Raw genomic sequence first — 18,802 nt, forward strand, 5'->3', positions numbered from 1 at the left:
ATTTTAAAATTTTTCTCCAGGGTTTAGGGCTCCTCGTTGGGAGAACCGCAACGTCCCTCTGGGTTACCCATCGCTTGGGCACTGGCTCATTTAACTTAGTTGAATTTTATTTCTAAAATTTTTACTAAATTTTTCTTATTAATATTTGAGTTAATTATGGTCCTCACTTTAGTTTAAATATTTTTCCGACGTTTCTAGTCCCGACCGACACCTGGCCACCGAATAAGAGAATGTACGGAGTTGCTACCGGGAGGGTGTTACAATGCAAGCCAAAAAGATGCTTCAAAAAGCATGTAAATGATAGCTACTGTTCGAGTTAGGTGGTTGATAGGCTACAAGAGGTGAGTAACTCCAACCTTAATAAAATGGAAACTATTTAAAGTTAATTTATAATTATACTCATGCATCATGTCATATATATTTAGGATGTATGTATCTAGAACACGAATGTAACACCTCTAATTTTTAAATTTATTATTTTGTGAGTAATATTAATATTTTATTTTATTTAAATTTTAGAAAATTATTTGAAATTTTTCGAATTTTAGAAATCGGATTCGATTTTTTAAAAATATAAAACTTTGATGATTTAAAAAAAAATAATTTAAAGACCACGTGGCAAAACTAAAAATATATTTGGACTCTACGAATTTTTTTTGAGTTTTCTAAAATTTTTTCGGAATTTTTGGGCCTCTTTTTTGGTCCCAAGGCAAAGTAAAAATACAAAAATTTTATATTTTGAATCTGACCGGCCAAATCGAACCGAACCGGATCGGACCGGCCTTCTTCTCCTTTTTCTTCTCCCCCGCGCATTCCCATTGCCCTTTCTCTCTCTCCCGTTTTCTCTCTCCTCCCTCCTTCCCACGTCACGCCGCTGCCACCCAGCCGCCCCAGTGCCTCCCACGGCAACCCGATGTCCCAGGCGGACAGAAAACACGCGCGAAAACCCACCTGCAAGCGCATGCCATTTCGGCTTCCCAGCCAAAATTTGGCCGATCTGGCCACCGTTTGGGCCAGGTATTGTGTCTAAACTCATCTACATCTTGAGAGCTTTCCATAGACACAAAGAACACTAAAATCCATCTAGCGGTTTGCCCAATTTTTGTCAGGAAAGTTTTAGCCCATTTCGACTTTTGGGCTAGATTTCTCTCAAACCGTGAACCCCACGAGAAAACCGAGAGTACCAAAGCGCTCCACTCATCGAGAGCTTTGCAGCAATATAAATTTCAAAATTTTCCGACACTGTTTTTTGGTGGGTCTAGCAAAAATTTGTAGTGTTTTTCCGAACACTAAATGAGCTTAGAAAATATCGTAAAAATTTTTTACTAACCCCCGTATTGTGGGCTTCGTGTAGATACCTTCAAGTCGTGAAAATTCGACGGTTGCCTGGGTTTGCAAATTTTTGGCCAGACAGACAGGCTACTGAAAAACTCTTGGAATTGGATCGAGATTTTGGCTACCCCACCATTATCAAATGTCCCAAGCGCGTCCTCGGAGACGAAATCAGTATAGGTAAACCCGAACCTTACTTTTTCGTAATTTTCTAGTACTTGAATTGGATTAAAAATCTATAAAATATTCGTGGTAGCTCAGAAAATTATAATTCCTTTTGCATTAGCTTAGTAATGATGCTAAGGACTGCGGGACAAAGTTTTAGAATTTTTAGAACTCATTTGGGTCATTTTTGCAAAAGGGTTAAATTATGAGGACTAAAATGTAATTTTACATATTGTGATTGATGACTGTTTGGATGGGCCCAGAAGGGGCTGTGTGATGTGATTGAGTTGTAGGTGTATAGTTTGTGGATATAAAAGTACGTTTTAAGCCCTTTTGGAGGTTGGGTAGGTCCTAGGTATAGGGGAGAATCTGCCAGATTTTCGGCATGACTTAGTACATCTTTGGTCTTTTTCTTAACTTGTATTGAGTCAAATATATTAAATAATTATAATAAAAATTATCAGGTAAATCGGGACAGCCTTCCTCCTCCGCCTAGTCGCCACAGTGACTTCAGTTGAGTCTGTGAGTAAAATATTAATTTTAATTGTAATTTCGATATTATTATATGTTCAAGCATGTCCATGCATCACTTATATGTAAGTATCTATGTAATTAAACAATAGGCACGTTTTACATTGCATTCATAAATGTTGAAGTGCCATGGATGTTGTTGTGGTAATTTGGAGCAGTGTGCGTGCGTTGGCGTGTATGTGGTATAGTGTTGGATATGGACAGGACGGGCAGACACGACTTGAGATCTTCGCTAGAACCCGGTCCTTCGGGGTAGATACGGCTTGAGTTCTTCGCCGGAACCCCGTATTTGGTTTATTAAGTAAAAGTCCGGCTTGAGATCTTCACTGGCAGAGGTTGGATTAAGAGGGCTGTATAGGGGATCAATTCCCATATATATATTGTTTGACAGTTTTAAGTGTGTGAGTGCTCCAAATTGCCTTTTTGATGTGATTTGTATGAAATTTATGACGATGTTGCATTTCACTCTATATAATGCATTAATTTTAGATAACTATAGAGATTATGGTTAAAATTGATATTTTACTCTCTGAGTCGAATGCTCAGTCCTGTTTAGTATTTTTTCAGGCTACAGGAGGATTATTATTGTGGTTAACCTGCTTTTCTTCTTCGTAGATCGTCTATTAATGTCTGTAATATTTATATAATTCTGTTAACTCCTAGAATTTTTGCATGTGTTAGAAATATTTATTTGATTTGGGTCTGTAATATAATTTCTCATTTTGGACCTGTAAACTTATTATATGTATGTATATTGGACTGGATGAGAGAGCTGAGCTCCCATTTGACTTTATGTTATTACGAGTATGTGGAGGGTGAGCTGAGCTCCCCAATTGATTATATATTGTGTTTACAAGTCGGGTGAGTCAAAAACTCCCCGTTAAAAAGTCCATTTTATGGTCGGACTCTATCCTGTTGAATTCTTGAAATTGGGCCCAAATGGGCCTTAGAGGTGGGTTGAGGAATAGTTAGGCTTACCACGGGCTTCGGGGGCTTTAGGTTGGCCCAGGTCCTAGTGTCTGTCCGGCCCATAGGTTGGGTCGTGACGATGTTACATAATTGTATAATTATTATTGGTGCATTGATGGATGATGGATGACCCACTAACTTCCCCCATATTTATGACTATGTTATATTATGAATTCATAAGTAAATCCCATGGGGGGATCTTTACATTGCCCCGATAGAGAAAATCTCTAAGTTGCCCCGGGTGCATGATACATGTCATATTTTAAGCGAAAGTTCTGAGGAGCCTTTGTTTGAGCCGAGCATTTTGGATTTGGAGAGATACTAGTGATAAGTCCATCATACGTGAAATGTTTGTGATCTGAAAACCCATTTGGATGATGCATCGCATATGTATGAAATAAATGATATAATTAATGTTAGTCAGTTTACTCACTGAGCTTGTTTGAGCTTACCCCTTTTCCCGAACCCTCAAATGCAGGTTTGCAAGATTAGAAGAGTTCTTTGAAGAGAGGTCATCAGATATAGTTTTAGTGCTCTTCTTTATGTATAAAGTATGGGTAGATGAACATATAATATATGAATGGATAGTAATGTGCTGGTAATTATAGAAAGAATTGGAGTTATGTAATATTTTTAGTATGAATGATGATGTTTATGTTTATGTTAACTCTTTTGGGAGTATACATGCTATAAAATTATACTTTAGAGTTTTATGTTTGTTAATATTCAAATTTTGAACTAAATTTATATTGTGAATGTCAAGTATGCATGAAAAGGCTAAAGTGTAATGATTTGGAGTACGTTTAGATATTGAGATACATGAATATATGTATGTTTTACAAATTTTAGGCTTACTACGGATTTCAACAGCTTTAAGTTGACCCGATCTGAGGCACCGATAATGACCCTTAGCCTGGGTCATTACATATATACATATAAGAACATATATAATTATATTGAAAGTACATAATATATCTAAAAAAATAATAGAAAAACATATGTATAAGTTTGATTTTCGTACGATTTCAATTCGATTCTTGATTTTTGAAATAATTTTATATAATTATTTTTTTAAAAAGTCATATTTAATTAGCATTCAAGTTTTGAATTTGGTTATTAATATATAATATATCATATAATATATTTTTAACTATTTTAAATTATATAATCTTGCACATATATAATTTTAGATTAAGTATATTATATAATATATATTTTAACTATTTATTAATTATGTAATATTTAATTATGAAATACAAATATTATTATGAATTAACATATATATAGTATAATGGTATATTTATAATTAAAAATTATAAAATAATTTAATGTATTTATAATTAAAATTATTAAAAAATATAAAGAAATAAAATATAATATAAGATTATATTTAGTTCATAATTTTATATACATAAATAATTATATTGAAAGTACATAATTCATCTAAAAAAATCATAAAAAGACATATGTATAAGTTCAGTTCTCAGTATAGTTTCAGTTTAGTTTTTTTAATGAAGAACTAAAACTAAATTAAAATATCAAAATAATTTTGACTCGGTGGCGATTCCGATTCAGTTTGAAAGAGAATTATGCATAGCACTATTAAATAGTATAAATGATTAAAATTATAGAGATTAAATAATATAAATATTAAAAATTAAAAATAAATTGATTAATATTCTTTAATAAAAGGATTACAGAGTTTAATTTTATAAAATATAAAAATATTGCAATTAAGTTATAAAAAAATAAAAATTAAATGATTAATTTTAAGTACAAGGACCTAGTAATAATTTACCCTCATCTTCTTGATAATCATTTTCATTTCATATACTATCATCCTTTTGATGTATCATGCATATTCATAATAAACTAAATTAATTTCAAATTTTGATCGGCCCACCGGTTCGGATCCAAAAATCATTGCCAGTTCTGATTTCAATTTTGACCGGATCGTGGCTGGGTTATCTTTCCCTCGTCTCTTCTTTCTCGCTCAGTCGTGGCCACCCAAGAAAGAACGAAGTCCAAAGGAGAGAGACTTTACGATGCTGGAGGCAAGAAGCCTGAGTAAGGCCGTTGTCTCTTCAACTCTGATTGAGAATCCTTCTCCTGGAAATCTCCAGCCCACTCGACTTGCTCTCCATGTACCTACCTTCTTTGCTTTTCCTAATCCTTCTTATATTATGCTTCTGTGTTTGCTCCTTTTTTTATTTATAAATTCCATGTGTTATTGTTCATTCAGGTTAATGAGGATGCCTCTTCTTGTTGGGTCTACATGGCTTCTGGTTGTCACCTCTACAAACTGCAGGTTTTACATGAACTTGTATTCATGCTAACCCATTGTGACAATTTTGTTGCTTTATATATTTTTTGAGTCTAGCATAATACAAACTCAAGACCCAGTTCTTGATTTTCTTTTTCCTTTTAAACCCAATTTAGGTTGCAATTGCTAACTTCGGGGTTGACATGTTTACTGACTTTTTGTTGGTACAAAATGGTTATAGTTCAAACCATTGGCTTTGTCCCATCAACAAATCGAATTTAAGCATTTGCAAGTCAAGCGGCTGTATCTTAAGGCTTGTTTGTCTCATATTATAGAGCAGATGTTTTGCAATTTCGATATCTGTCAACTAATATAATGATAAGTTATGAGAACCAACTGCCAAGAGGATTATAATTTTCCCCAAAAAAAGGGGAGAGAGCTTCTGAAGCTAGAAAATAGAGATATTAAAATAGATTGAAAGAAGCATGTTATATGCTGTGTGATTTTGAGAAGATGAATGCAGTAATGGCTGAGTTTGAGTAACCACCTACTAACTATCGAGATTAAGGTTTCCTCAAATTCTTTTTTGGACCTGATTTTATATTTTTTCTGATTTCTGTATGTGATTTGACCTCACGAACAAGTATAGGAATTTATCTCTATAACAGTAAGTTTGATGAATTTACTGGCTTTGATAAATTTGGTAACCCATAATGAGCATTATAGTTGCTATCAGGCAACAATGTTATCTTGCATATTGTATGCGTCTTGCTGTGGTGACCAAATAGTGAATCTTATCATATGGTTCTCCTTTCCTCTTTTGTGATACTTTTGTTTTGGAGAATCTATATTATTTGCAGTCTCTATTATAATAGTGAACCATTGATTGGTTTATCTCCACAGATAAAATTATAGGAAAAAATGAACCATCAGAATTCTTATGTTGTTTCATCTGATGTTGTTTGTTAGGGTTGCTTATTTTTAGTTTATGATTTAGGCACAGTTCTATTGTCATGAACCAGATCTTTCAATAGATGACAGTTAAATTGGCCAGCTCAATTAATTTTCTTCTTCTTTTCATAGGTTCCAATGCAAGATTCTTCTGTTAACAAGGGGAAAGAAAGCCTTCTCATCCCTCTCCAAACACAGGTACTTTTGTTATAATCAAAACAGTTTGCTATTATCGATTTGCAGAAAGCAGGTGAGCTCAGTTTATTGCATCAATCATCATTTCATTAATAATGTGTTTAGTCATTTATTATTTGACTTGTTAAAGGTCATGGACTCTTCAGTAGTTAACCGCTGCCCTCATCGTTCAGAAATTCAGAGCATAGTGCTCTGTGAAACTGAAAGTAAGTGATTTTGTATTTACATTAACAGAGCAACATAAAATGTATCGTCCTTACAGACTTTATTTTCAGAGCTTAAGTTTTGTACTTTAAGAGAATGTACCCTATTTATGAAATTATTGTTTGGACCAAATTATCTGCAGGCGTTGGTAACTTGGTGTTGGGAAGTGTGGATTCCTACGGTCATCTTATTGTCTCTAAGCTAGATAGTAGTGGTAAAGGTACAATTCTACTTATTTTGCTTTTGCTGATAATGGCATGACTTGCTTTGAAGATTTGATGGTATACTTTAAAGCACTTCTGTATCGATATTGGAACTTTAGGTCATGTTTGGTATGACGTAATGATTACATTTTAGTTACATTATTTGGCAAACAAAAATTTAATATAATGGAATGACAATTACGTAAAGTAATTAATTATATTTAAAATAACATAATAATCATTACATATAAAAATAAATGTAATAATGATTACTTTTTTTGATTTGTTTTATTTATTGTTAACACTACCACTACGACCACAACTATTCTTTACCACCATCTCTATTACCACTGCCACTACTTGACTACAGGTGTCACCACTTAGCCACTACCATTACTTTGTCACCAACACTACTATCGCACCTTGCCACCATCACCAACTAGCCACCACTGTCGCCACCAACACCACCAGTTAGACATTACTACCACTCGATTATCAATCGCTGCAACTATTACAACTTATTATTAACACTATAAATAAATTAAATATTAAAAATTATTATTATTATATTACACTATTTATATTTTTATTTTACAATCAAATATAGGAATGTAATGACAATTACATTGCATTACAACTTTGATTACATTACATAATTGACTGTATTGCATTATATTACGCTCTAGCAAATGTAACCTTACATCACTCACTTCTTCTTTGTTAACTTTTTGAGGGATAATCTAACCAGACATTCAACTTTGTTTGTTACTTATTTATACTTGCAAATAGGACTCTAGCATAAAGTTGTTGTATAACCCACAATATTGAAAAGGAATTTGTAGTTTTGCTTTTTACTTTTTAGTAGCTTAAGATGGTAAGTTGCTGGTTGTGAATGCATATTGATGGCAGATGCAGGTTGGTGGGGCCATTTTCTACCAGTACTTTATACTTTAAAGCAAAAAAAGTCAAACAGAACAATAACAATTAACATATCTTGTGGACTCCAGACTTCTCTTCCACCTATTCTATCTGAGTGAGCTGATAAGTCCATTGAGTTTACACTCAAGCATGCTTTGGCCTTGCTTGGTTTGTCTGTTTCCAATCTAGCATGCTGCTTGTAATCTGTGCCTAATTTATCACCTATATGTCTTTTTTTTCTACATATCTTACCATATTGAGTTAATTGCATTATTAATCAACAATAGCATTCATCGGAACTATACCTTCTTTGGTTTTTAGGCCTTGGAAGATTGATAAATTATTGTCTGTTAATTATTTCTATGTCATGGATAATGTTACTGGCTTTGGGTACCTAACATTTAGTGTGCTAAGAAAACACTGCTTAATAGCTAAGAACATATGTATACTAGTTGCTTTCAATTTGTTCTTTCATATATTTGTGGTTGAAAATAAGGTCCCTTAATAAAATTAAAAATGTCTTGTGAAATTTTCAGATATTGATAGCCTTACATATTCAGTATCGCCACGGGATTCAGGTGTTGGAGAAGGTAGTTGGGCAGGGCTCTGTTTCAGTCCAAGTCAATGGTCAATGGTACCTAGTTTTTCTTTGAACTATTTTGAACTTGTAGACATTGAGTCTGGTCCTTGCAAAAGTACTTTTTAGATCTATATCACTGAATAAGCAAAACACTGTAACCATTTAAGTTAAGCAGTATAACATATTAAGTTTTATATCTCCCAAACAATTACATGAACATGATGGGAAGATCTTTGAGCTATGTGGGTCTTGCCTTGCAACAGTATGCTAATTTCATCATTGATTGCATGATGCTTTTGGCCCATTATTACTCCATTGTAAATGTTAATTCAAGCAAATGCTAATATGAGCTTGTACATGGGGTACTCAATAATAATGTAATCAATTTATTGTCTTACATTGTGATTGTTTGTTCTTTATATATACGTATTCTTCTTCTTCTTCTTCTTCTTCTTATTATTATTATTATTGTTGTTGTTGTTGTTGTTGTTGTTGTTGTTGTTGTTGTTGTTGTTGTTGTTGTTGTTGTTGTTATTATTATTATTGTTATTTACTTGGAAACACCTATTAAAGAACCTCTGAAATTTTGTGCTTTTGTTATAAGCCCTTTAGTGAAGTTTTATTTTATTGAATCCTTACTCCTTTCAATTTGGTGCTATTAAGTACTAGGCTACTATCTTAACGTACAAAGACGTAATTTGTCCAAATATAAACAAGATGCAAGTTCAGAATAGCAGAATTCTCTTTTAAAAGACTAAAAGTCTAATATTGGTTAACAACCTCCATATATCAAAGTTACAAACATACGATATAAACAATTTGTTTTAAAAAATGCATTATTTTTTTTAATATGCAGCCACTAGAAACCAATACCAAGGGATTAAAATATATATATAAAATTTTGCTAATTAACCAATATATTATTTGTTGCATCAAAATTAGTACTAGATAGCCAAATTAATAGTTCAAGGGTTCAATGGAACACGCTTTTAGTTGGAGGGTGCAACAATTAAAGCATAACAAGTTGAAGAGCTTCCTAATGGATCTTGTCATTTTATGATTATTACCGTATATTCACGTCTCAATGACATTTGCTTGAGATATTTTGTAAGCAGCATATGATATGCCTTGTTCCTCTAGGAGTCTCAATATTGGGCTCATTTGTACATGAATGTGAAGTTGTCCTCTTCCTGAATTATTCCTCCTGTCTTAAATTCTGTCTGGTCCAGGCAGCTGTAGCCCATAGCTTCTGCAAAAGCATTGATGTTTATGACCAAGACATTCACCTGCGAACTTTGCGTACGTAAGTGTTAAGTATGCTTGTTATTATTATTTTTTTTTCGTTACCCTCATTATTTTGATTGGAAATTCATTATCAGAGTTCAGACACACAGACACTAAGAGAAACCTGCGCGTGGACTGGTAGCTAGGTGATGTTAGTGTGGGAAAAAGGCAAATTGTGTGCATTTGTAACTCTATGTTGGTTTCCAAATTCCTTGTGTATAAGTACACATGCACATGCCACTGCATTTTTCTGTGTGCTTGGGGTGGGGGACTGGTAAGTCTTAACCAGTGAACCTGTTATATGGTTGAATATATAGTCAAACTTTGTCAATTCCAGCAGTCACAAATTAGTTGCAATCAGTTGGATCTTTTTCCCTCACTGTTCTTGCTTAGAGATTACTAGCTGAAAATGTACCTGTACTATACGGCCTTGCATATTTTTTCCTGAATCTTATGGCTACTTCCATCTCAATCCTAATATGAACCTGCCATTTTTCATTGGTAATGTGTGCATAGCAAGACATGCATGAACATTGTCTGAATGTTTCTATGCAATTGCTAGTATTCTGTTAAATACCTATATGGAGATATCTGTAATGTAGAAAAGCTGAAGTTCATAAATTTTGGGATTTATTTAGGTATCTGTAATTCATGTGGCTATTTTGCAGACTCTGGTATCCATCCTCATTGAACTTTTTGCAGAATTTAAATCATGGAGATGGAAGTTCAATTTTAGCCGTCACTGAGGGCTGCCAGGTATAGATTCTTATGTTTGCTTAGTTGTTCATTTCTTGCATGATAGATATTTTTCCACTTCTTCCCATGGATTTACTGCAGCTGACAATATGGGACTTGAGGATGAAAGAAAATGGTGGCTGTCTACATCGAATTTGTGGTTCTCTTGGTGATATTTTCTATGCTGTCTGCAGTTCATCAACTGGTAATATAGCTGTGGGTGGAGCTGATCGCACTGTGACTATTTATGATCCTCGGAGGTTAGTCACTGTTGGTTTGTTGTAACCCATGTATGGGAACTTTCAATTAACAAGGGACTACAAGTTCTATTTTGTTATTAGTTTTGCTTATTTTGTCACTTAAATCACCGATGTTTTATGTTTAGGATGTGTAAAATATGCATGCTAAACATATCTATTCTGCTAGTTAGTGAATTGTGTTATTCTTACATATGCGTGCTTGGTTTTTGTTGAAGATTGATATAAATGTAATGCACAAGTTTTCCACCATGAATTAGGAAAAAGCATTTGGTTGGTTCATTTTATTCATTCCTGAAATTTAGAAAAGAACTGAATTATCATAAAACTAAATTAACTTAACCAAAATAATATATTTAGTTCAATCTGTTTATTTAGTTTTGGGCTTTTCCTTAGTAGGCTTCTAAAATATATCTAAAAAAAATAAACACAATTAAAATATATTAGAATTATAGTTGCAGAATTACTTACAAAACATAATTTGATGAACTGAAATTTACCAAATTTATTAAAAAATTAGCCAAAATTTATTGGTTCGGTTTGGTATTTTGGTTTAAATTAAATAATGCTTATCCATACAATAAACAGAATGAAACCTAATTAGTGCTTTTGTCTTGACTGTAGATGGTCACCACTAGCAAGATGGGTGCACTGTTCAAAATATGAGGTCAGATTGTATTTTAATGATTCTCTCCCTCTTAATTCTTTTATTGTTGAAGCTCTCATCTATATGAAGCTATTTTGAATATCAAGGATAGATTTATTGCTACTCTATTAGTTAGAGGTGGCAATTTTAGACACTAACATGACACAAGGTTTGGATTGGATTTATTCATGTTTGTGTCGAAATTGTATCGATCTGTTTATACACATCAATAATCATGTCATATTGCGGATTGACCTACTAATCCGATTTGACTTGCCAACCTGTCAAACACGTTTTGACCCATTAATCCACAAATTATATTATTAGAGAATGATAAATTAGGATTTATTATATTAAAGTTTTATTATAGTTGATTTTTATTAAAATTTATTTAATATGTGAATTTATATAACAAGTTAAAAATTATATTGTTTTCCAAATTTTTTAGTTAAAATATTAATTAGCTAAATATTAAAATATCACTGGTTGGTTTAATGTTAAATTGCATATTTTTATATATTATTAAATTTATATATAATTAAAATTAATGTGTAAATTTCATGTAATATATTAATCTATAAAGATTAAAAGTATTGAATCGTGTAAAAAAAGGTTATATTGGGTCGCGTCAAATCGTATTAAATTAGTTGAGTCATGTCAAATCATGTTAAATGGATTGATTCGTATCAAATTATGTTAAATAGGTTGTGTTATGTCAAATTAATCCAACTCAACTCAACTCAACTAAGTCTTTATCCAAAAAATTTGGGGTCGGCTATATGGATTCGCTTTCTCCACTCTAAACGATTTTGGGTTAACCCAACTCAATTGAATTTTAATCGTGTTGTACTATGTAACCTATATAATAAAAAATTTGTGTTCATATTTAGATTTTTGATGCTATTCATTAATCGTGTTGTGTTCATGTTAACCCTTAATTGTGTTTGCATCATATTTGTTTCGGCACAAACACGATTTGCCAACCTGAATTACCACCCCGACTAATAGCATTGGAGTGAAGAACAGACTGTTTCTACTTCATTTGTCTATTTATTTCACAGATAAAATATCTCTGTTAAGCAGTGCTAATTTGTGTGGCCATCTTCACCAGACAAACTTAAAATACACTTTTTAAGTACATTGATGGAAATTGTAATGCATACTCGTTGGGCATGTTCAGAACACTTATGCTTTAGATATTTTCTGAAGTTGTGGTTGATTTTTCAGAAGTCACAAACTCACAATTACAGGCCACGCAAATACCTAGTTACTTTGCAACTTTTATCTAAATTCACTCTTTTGATACTGATTTTTGAATTAACTACCATGCAACTCTTATATGGTCTGCCCTGCTACATTTTTGTCATGTTCTTTTATGGGCAAAAGTCTGAAGTCTGTGGGTCAAAGTTTATTTGGGTAAAAAAGAACCAAAGAAATGACTGATATGTCAGTTTTATCCTGTGATCCTATTCCCTTGCTTTCCTTCATTTTAACAGATCCTCCTGGTTCAAATTTATGTGATTAGATCATCTCGTTTGAGACGTTTATTATTTTTGTCAAAATACAAGCAAAATTAATGTGAATGCCAAGATTAAGAGCTTGCTTTTTGGCTTGTATTTCTGTGAATATATTAGATATAAAATTGACCAGGAAGAATTTAAGATAGGCGTTAAGTACTTAGATTTACAGTAGTTTTGCTGAAGCTCTAGGATTTTTCTCTTTGGTTTTTAATATTGAGTCTCAAATTACTTCTGTTTCACTGTTATCGCAGATAACTGGACTTGCATTCTCATCACTGGACTCTGATTATATCTATATTCAAGGGGTTGATTATGAGGTGATTGCTTTGGAAGCAACTGAATCTAATCTTTTTCTTTTTCATTTTTGTTTTCTTTTTCCGTTCCATGTTTCTTTTGTTTTCCTTATTACTTTCAGATTCATATCGTCTATGAGTTGAATTTGTTTAAGTTTCAGCTTGGCCCATCCAAGCAAATTTGGTCTCAAGGCTTAGTAGAGTGTTGAGTTATCTAACCTTATATAGAGTTCTAATAGCTCTTTTCTACTTTTGATCACCTAACTTATTTTTCTGACAAAATTTAGATCAAATTCTCCTCTAACACTTTAAATACTTTGTCTCAAATCATGCGAGGAGAGTGTGTGGCCAAAAGCTTTGAAACATAGACCCAAAGATGAGTTTGGTGGCATGCAGATGTGAAATATTGACATAGAGGGGGTGATGGGAAAAAGTATAATTTTGTGGTACGGTACTTATTTGTTGAGGCATGAAGTTGTGGTTTCAAGTGTCAAGCAAAGTAACTTTATCTTATAGGCTAGCTTGTGTGAACTGATGCTTAGATGCTGCATAATTTGGATTGTTTTACTTTGTAAGAATCTCTCTATATGCTTGTGTTTTATTTATAATGTTATAGAATAATGAATGTATATTTGCAGGTTTTTTGTGGCCAATGGAAAGAGAGCAATAAAGTATTTTCGTTTAGAGGAGACTCAAACTGGCTTGGGTTCAGTAAGGTATTAGTTCTGAAATTCTCTATAAAAGCATGTGGACATCCCCATTGGTAGAACACACATATACTTTTTTTCTCGCAGGCATAAATCTAATTCTGTGCCTGGGATTTTGAATTTGGATTAATTTGTTTGAACCACGTCTTTTCTTATTTTTCTGTCAAAGATTGAATCAATTGATTTGACTAACCAAACCAAATGAAATTAGGTTTTTAACAAAGAGTTCATGTATTGAGCATGATTCTCTCTTTTTCTTGCCATTAAATTTAAGTTTGTCGACAGAAGACAATAAAATATTCTTGTGAAAGGAAAAGGGAATATAATAATTCACACTAAAGGGCCATTACCCAATTATAACCCTGGGAAAACAGCGTCTCCAGGGAGAAAAATCTGAAAGTCCTCAACATCTAATATTTTTCCTCCCCTTCTAATATTATTCTATTAATTTACATAGAACTTTGACTTATTCCAAAGTCTATTCTTTCTCAGGTTGGGTTCACATTGAATTATGTAATTGTATTAGTTGATATCATGTTAGATTGATGCAATATTAGTTTCAGGAGAATGCGCCATCTCACATGTTTGCATGTTAATTCTTTGCTACAGTGCTCAAATTCAAATAGGGATTTACTAGGCGGATGGTGTGATTCTGGTAGTGTGTTCCTGGCTGATGTTGGAGCTAATGGAAGCTAAGTGAAAAACCTGAAAGGTATAGGAAATGGACATCCCGAGTGGTTGTTGAGCCGCCTTCTTTTCTTCTGTGCTGGCTTGTACTCCTTGCATGTCCGTGAATTTTGTCAAGTCAGCAACCTTTTATCGTCATACTTGCAAGCAGGTATTTCAAGCAGCCATTGCTTCCAGTCAAGCCATCGCAGTCATGATGTTTAAGCTGTTCAAAAGCTAAAGTCAATGTGCATGATCCAGTCATATATTTGTTTCCTGGAATCTAGCATCCACTTCAATTTTGTGTTTTGGCCATCCAAGTTTGGCTCTGCCTATGAAAGACCGGAATTTGATAAGCTGCTTTGAGCCTGGATGATTATAGTTTGAAGGATTTATTCTTTTATGGGTTGGTCTTCAAGATGGCTCTCCATATTGATTTGAATGTTCTAGTTACATTGACCGAGGCAAGTGGCTGCCGGGAAAAAAAAATCATGACTTTTATTTTAAGCTTTTTTCATGGTTGCTGCTAATCCTCTGAAGAGTAGTTCATCTTTTGTCCTTTCCTTTTCTTTACTATATCTTCTGTTTGCTTTTGAAAATAATAATAGAACATAAAATTGCAAGTTCATGCAACCATTTGAAGCTGGAATGGTTGGATGGTTGCTTGATTCCAGGTTTCTATTTTCTAGTCAACTCAACTATCTAGAACAGTGGCTAAGCTTGGTTTGGTTTAGCGGCTGAAAACATAATTCACTTGACAAGTTCATGTTCAAGTCTCTACTCCTTCCATTCCTAACTGAAAAAAATTTACAACAGTGAACCATTTATTTATTTATTATTTCATTTTGGAGTTTAGGCAATTGATCAGGCATGGGAAGATGGCGACATCTGGCTGAGTTTTGTGGACCTCTACCTTTGAGAGCTACATTCTGATGAATTTTTCAAAGTCAAGGTCAAGATCAAGATCAAGCATCCTGGCAAGAAGAGATAAATGGTGTGTGGATTGCTCTTCTTGGTAGAGGGCTCATGGGTTTTGGTTGGTGGTGAATTGTGGTAGATAAGGGATCAGAAAATAGGGTCCCATTGTTCATGAGATCACCGATTTCATTCTGCCGTTCACCAGGGTCCCATTGTTCATGAGATCACAGATTTCATTCTACCGCTCACCAACTCCTATTAAAGATCTATATCTTCTCTTCAATAATTAATAACCCATCTCTTATTTCCACCTCATATTTTATAACCAAACAATGCCCAATATAGATTCGTCATGTTGAGGTACTTGAATTTTTTTTTTCTAACATGCATTTCGTTGCATTAGTAAGTCCCAAATGGGCAGAAACAACAAAAGCCACAAAGGGTAGATATAACAATAGCGACAAAGTCATATACATAAAGGTCAAAGCCCATAACCCTGCCCCAAAAATCAATCTAACCCGTAGAGCACTAGCCCTAGGAAACCACTCAGCCAGCTAGCAAAACCATTAAACCCTTTAGCACACAGGGAAAAAAATCACCAAAGGCACTTGATCAGCTTCATCAGACATCCCAGGCCGGAGTTGGTGCAGCAACTGAGAAGAAAGATAAACAGCATCAAAGGCAAACTGCAGCACTGCCATCAGACCTCCAAAGCGTAAATCGAAAAAAAAAAAAACAAAACCAGTCACCATCGGACTAAAGCCTCCAAATCCAAACAACCGCGATATTCCCAGACAAGAAGATGGCCTGAATGTATACGTAACAACCTGATTTTTTTTAATATATATATAAAATATTTTTTTAATTAAATTATTAATTTATTATTATTTTATTCATAATTTTAAATTAATATTTTTATAATAATAATTTATTTATTTATTTTATAAATATTACCTCTCTGCCTCCCTTTCCTCTTCCATCTCATCTTCTCCGGCGACAAGGAGCTCTGGCCAACAGCCGGTAAGGACCCCGCCCACGTCGCAGCAGCCGGCACGGCCCTCCCCTAGCTTTGAACGACGATGATTCTTGAGAAAAAGGAGGAGAACGCGCGTTAAACGCATGAACTTCAAGCCACAACTATGGCCACCTCCGACAGCGTTCCGACGAGGGAAATGGAGCAAACACCTCAACACCTCATGGGCTTCATTTTCCAACCAGCCATGCCCCAAACAGACGCCTGAAGAGAGAGATCCGAGGAGAGAGAAACTGTTACGTTTTGCCACTTTTTAGCGATACTCCAGTGAATCTGACCGTTTGTTCGAAAATCTGATACTACTGTTGAAATCAGCGTGAAGAAATCTTGGAGATGAGATTAACCGTGATTTGAGTAGATATCGTTTGAAAAAGGTAATTATTGGACAATCCAAAATACTTAATGAGATTTTCAATATTTATCATTCATATAAATTAAATATAATTATATAATAATTATTAATAATTTATAAATTTTATTTAGATATGATCAGATTGATGATAGTTTATTGACACTTAAGATCGAGTTTTGGACTCGATTTAGGTGTCCAATGGGTTCTTCCACAAAGAAGTCATGTTTACAATAATTTCTATCATTTTCAAATATTCCAAACGTATTCCAAGTACGAAAATTTATAAAGGTAATCCCTAACTCAAGTTATATAGTTTGTGCCTTATTAAGTTAGTTGGTTAAATCTGTAAAATATTTCTGACTTAGAAAAATTAAGTAAAATGATTTTAATTAATACAAGGACAATATGGAGGATTTTCAGAAATGTTTTTATAATTTTTAAAGTATTGAAAATAATTATTTGAACTGTAAAAGAGTTAGAGACGCGAGTTAGAGTTTGGATGATTGGACTTAGATTTGGATCTTTGTAGGTCCCAGATGGACATTATAATTATTGTTGTGAGCTTGAGACCCTGTTTGTTATTGTTGTTGCGTTTTTCTTATAGGAGTTTAAGTGGAGACTCTACTAAAATTTCGGTAAGACCTTAAGAATTATTCTTGCTTCCTTAATTAAATTAATTGGTTAATTCTGTCAGTAAAATTGATAGGGGCCAGTGTGTTTGTGTAGGTGATCGGTGTCGGCTAGCCTTTTTTCTCTCCAACTGGACTATTTGCAATCGGGTCGATCAGTCTGTAAGTTGGATATTGATTATTTATATAATTTCAATATTAATTACATATCTGGCATGTTTGTGCATTTTATAAATATTTAATTGTGCACATATATAGTTAATATATAGGGGTATTTTGGTTATTGTATATTTAATTATTATTATTTGTTTGTGATTGCAGCCCTAAGAATAATTTGGAGTTGAGCGTGTTATTTATATATAGTATATATGGATATGGACTAGACGAGTAGTCGCGGCTTAAGCTAATCTCGCTAGAACTTGATCTTTGTAGATATGAAAAGACGGGGTGAGGCACTACTTCGAGTTGTTCTCGCTAGCCCCGCATATGGATTTAAATAAAAGTTCGGCTTGAGTTGAGCTCGCTAGTAGAATTTGGATTGAGATAGCTATGTAGATGATCAGCTCCCAGATTTATGTATAATGTAATACATTGAGTGCCTAAGTAGCTCCAAGTTATCTTCTCATGCGAATACTAGGTGAATTATTTTTTATATGTCTTGTATGTGCATTTCATGGTAGAATTACACTAGATTTTAAGAAGTTATAGAAACTGCACCTATAATCAATGTTTAAACTCTTTGAGTCAAACGCTAATTCTTGTTCAAATATTTTTCCCAGGTTACAGGAGGAGTTAGTTTATTTTTCGAGTCTAACCTGCTTTTCCTCGAAGGTTGTGCTTCTTAGTTTAATAGTTTTTATTGTGTCTATTTATTTATTTACCTATTTGTTTAATTATTAGAACTCCACTGTAACATTAGTTTATGAATATATTTTATTAATTAAAAAAAATTAATAATAGGAAATGGTTTATATATGCTGTGTATCAGAATTGAGTTAGACTCCCCTAGTAGGAGAGTTTTTTTATAGTTATCAGTTGGATTGGTCCAAATAAATTTATAATATTTTATTTTATTTGTATGTTGGGCATTGATTTTGGTCTTGGTTATGGGTTGAGGAATAGTGAGGTTTACTAAGGGCCTCGAGGGCTATATACTGTCATAAGTCCTAGTGTCGGTCTAGCTTATGAGATCGGATGGTGATAGTAGAGGTCCAAGGAATTTCAGTCTATTGTAGCCTTAGGTTAGCATTTGCGTAATGACTTCGAAGGACTCCTCTGCATACCACCTTTCCCCTCTACAGAAACATCAATGGTAGGCTATTACTCAATCTGCACAGGGAATTAAAGATATACTCTCACCTTGTACAGCCCCTGCAAAACCAAACTCAAAAACCAAAACAAGGATGAAGGAGAGTAGCTGCCTAATCAGATAATCACCTTCGGGCAAGGAA

The 18,802-nt window shown here is 33.6% G+C and overlaps 1 protein-coding gene across 1 annotated transcript; it reads left to right on the forward strand.

Moving 5' to 3' along the window:
* The first annotated feature begins 4,877 nt into the window (after window positions 1–4,877).
* LOC110670967 (uncharacterized) lies at window positions 4,878–14,926 on the forward strand. Its single transcript, XM_021833293.2, has 13 exons — window positions 4,878–5,141; window positions 5,240–5,305; window positions 6,344–6,409; window positions 6,537–6,612; window positions 6,753–6,830; window positions 8,268–8,365; window positions 9,541–9,614; window positions 10,264–10,351; window positions 10,433–10,590; window positions 11,212–11,254; window positions 13,005–13,070; window positions 13,685–13,762; window positions 14,363–14,926. The coding sequence occupies exons 1-13, from the start codon at window positions 5,043–5,045 to the stop codon at window positions 14,447–14,449; spliced, it is 1,077 nt and encodes a 358-aa protein (XP_021688985.2). The 5' UTR covers window positions 4,878–5,042; the 3' UTR covers window positions 14,450–14,926.
* The last annotated feature ends 3,876 nt before the right edge of the window (window positions 14,927–18,802 follow it).

This window comes from Hevea brasiliensis, chromosome 12 (assembly GCF_030052815.1).
Source record: "Hevea brasiliensis isolate MT/VB/25A 57/8 chromosome 12, ASM3005281v1, whole genome shotgun sequence".
Lineage (NCBI taxonomy): Eukaryota > Viridiplantae > Streptophyta > Magnoliopsida > Malpighiales > Euphorbiaceae > Hevea > Hevea brasiliensis.

Coding starts and splice junctions, on each gene's coding strand:
- LOC110670967 (XM_021833293.2), top strand. CDS start 5,043: ATGCTGGAGGCAAGAAGCCTGAGTAAGGCCGTTGTCTCTTCAACTCTG. Junction 5,306..6,343: donor GTCACCTCTACAAACTGCAG/GTTTTACATGAA, acceptor TTCTTTTCATAG/GTTCCAATGCAAGATTCTTC. Junction 8,366..9,540: donor GTCCAAGTCAATGGTCAATG/GTACCTAGTTTT, acceptor TGTCTGGTCCAG/GCAGCTGTAGCCCATAGCTT.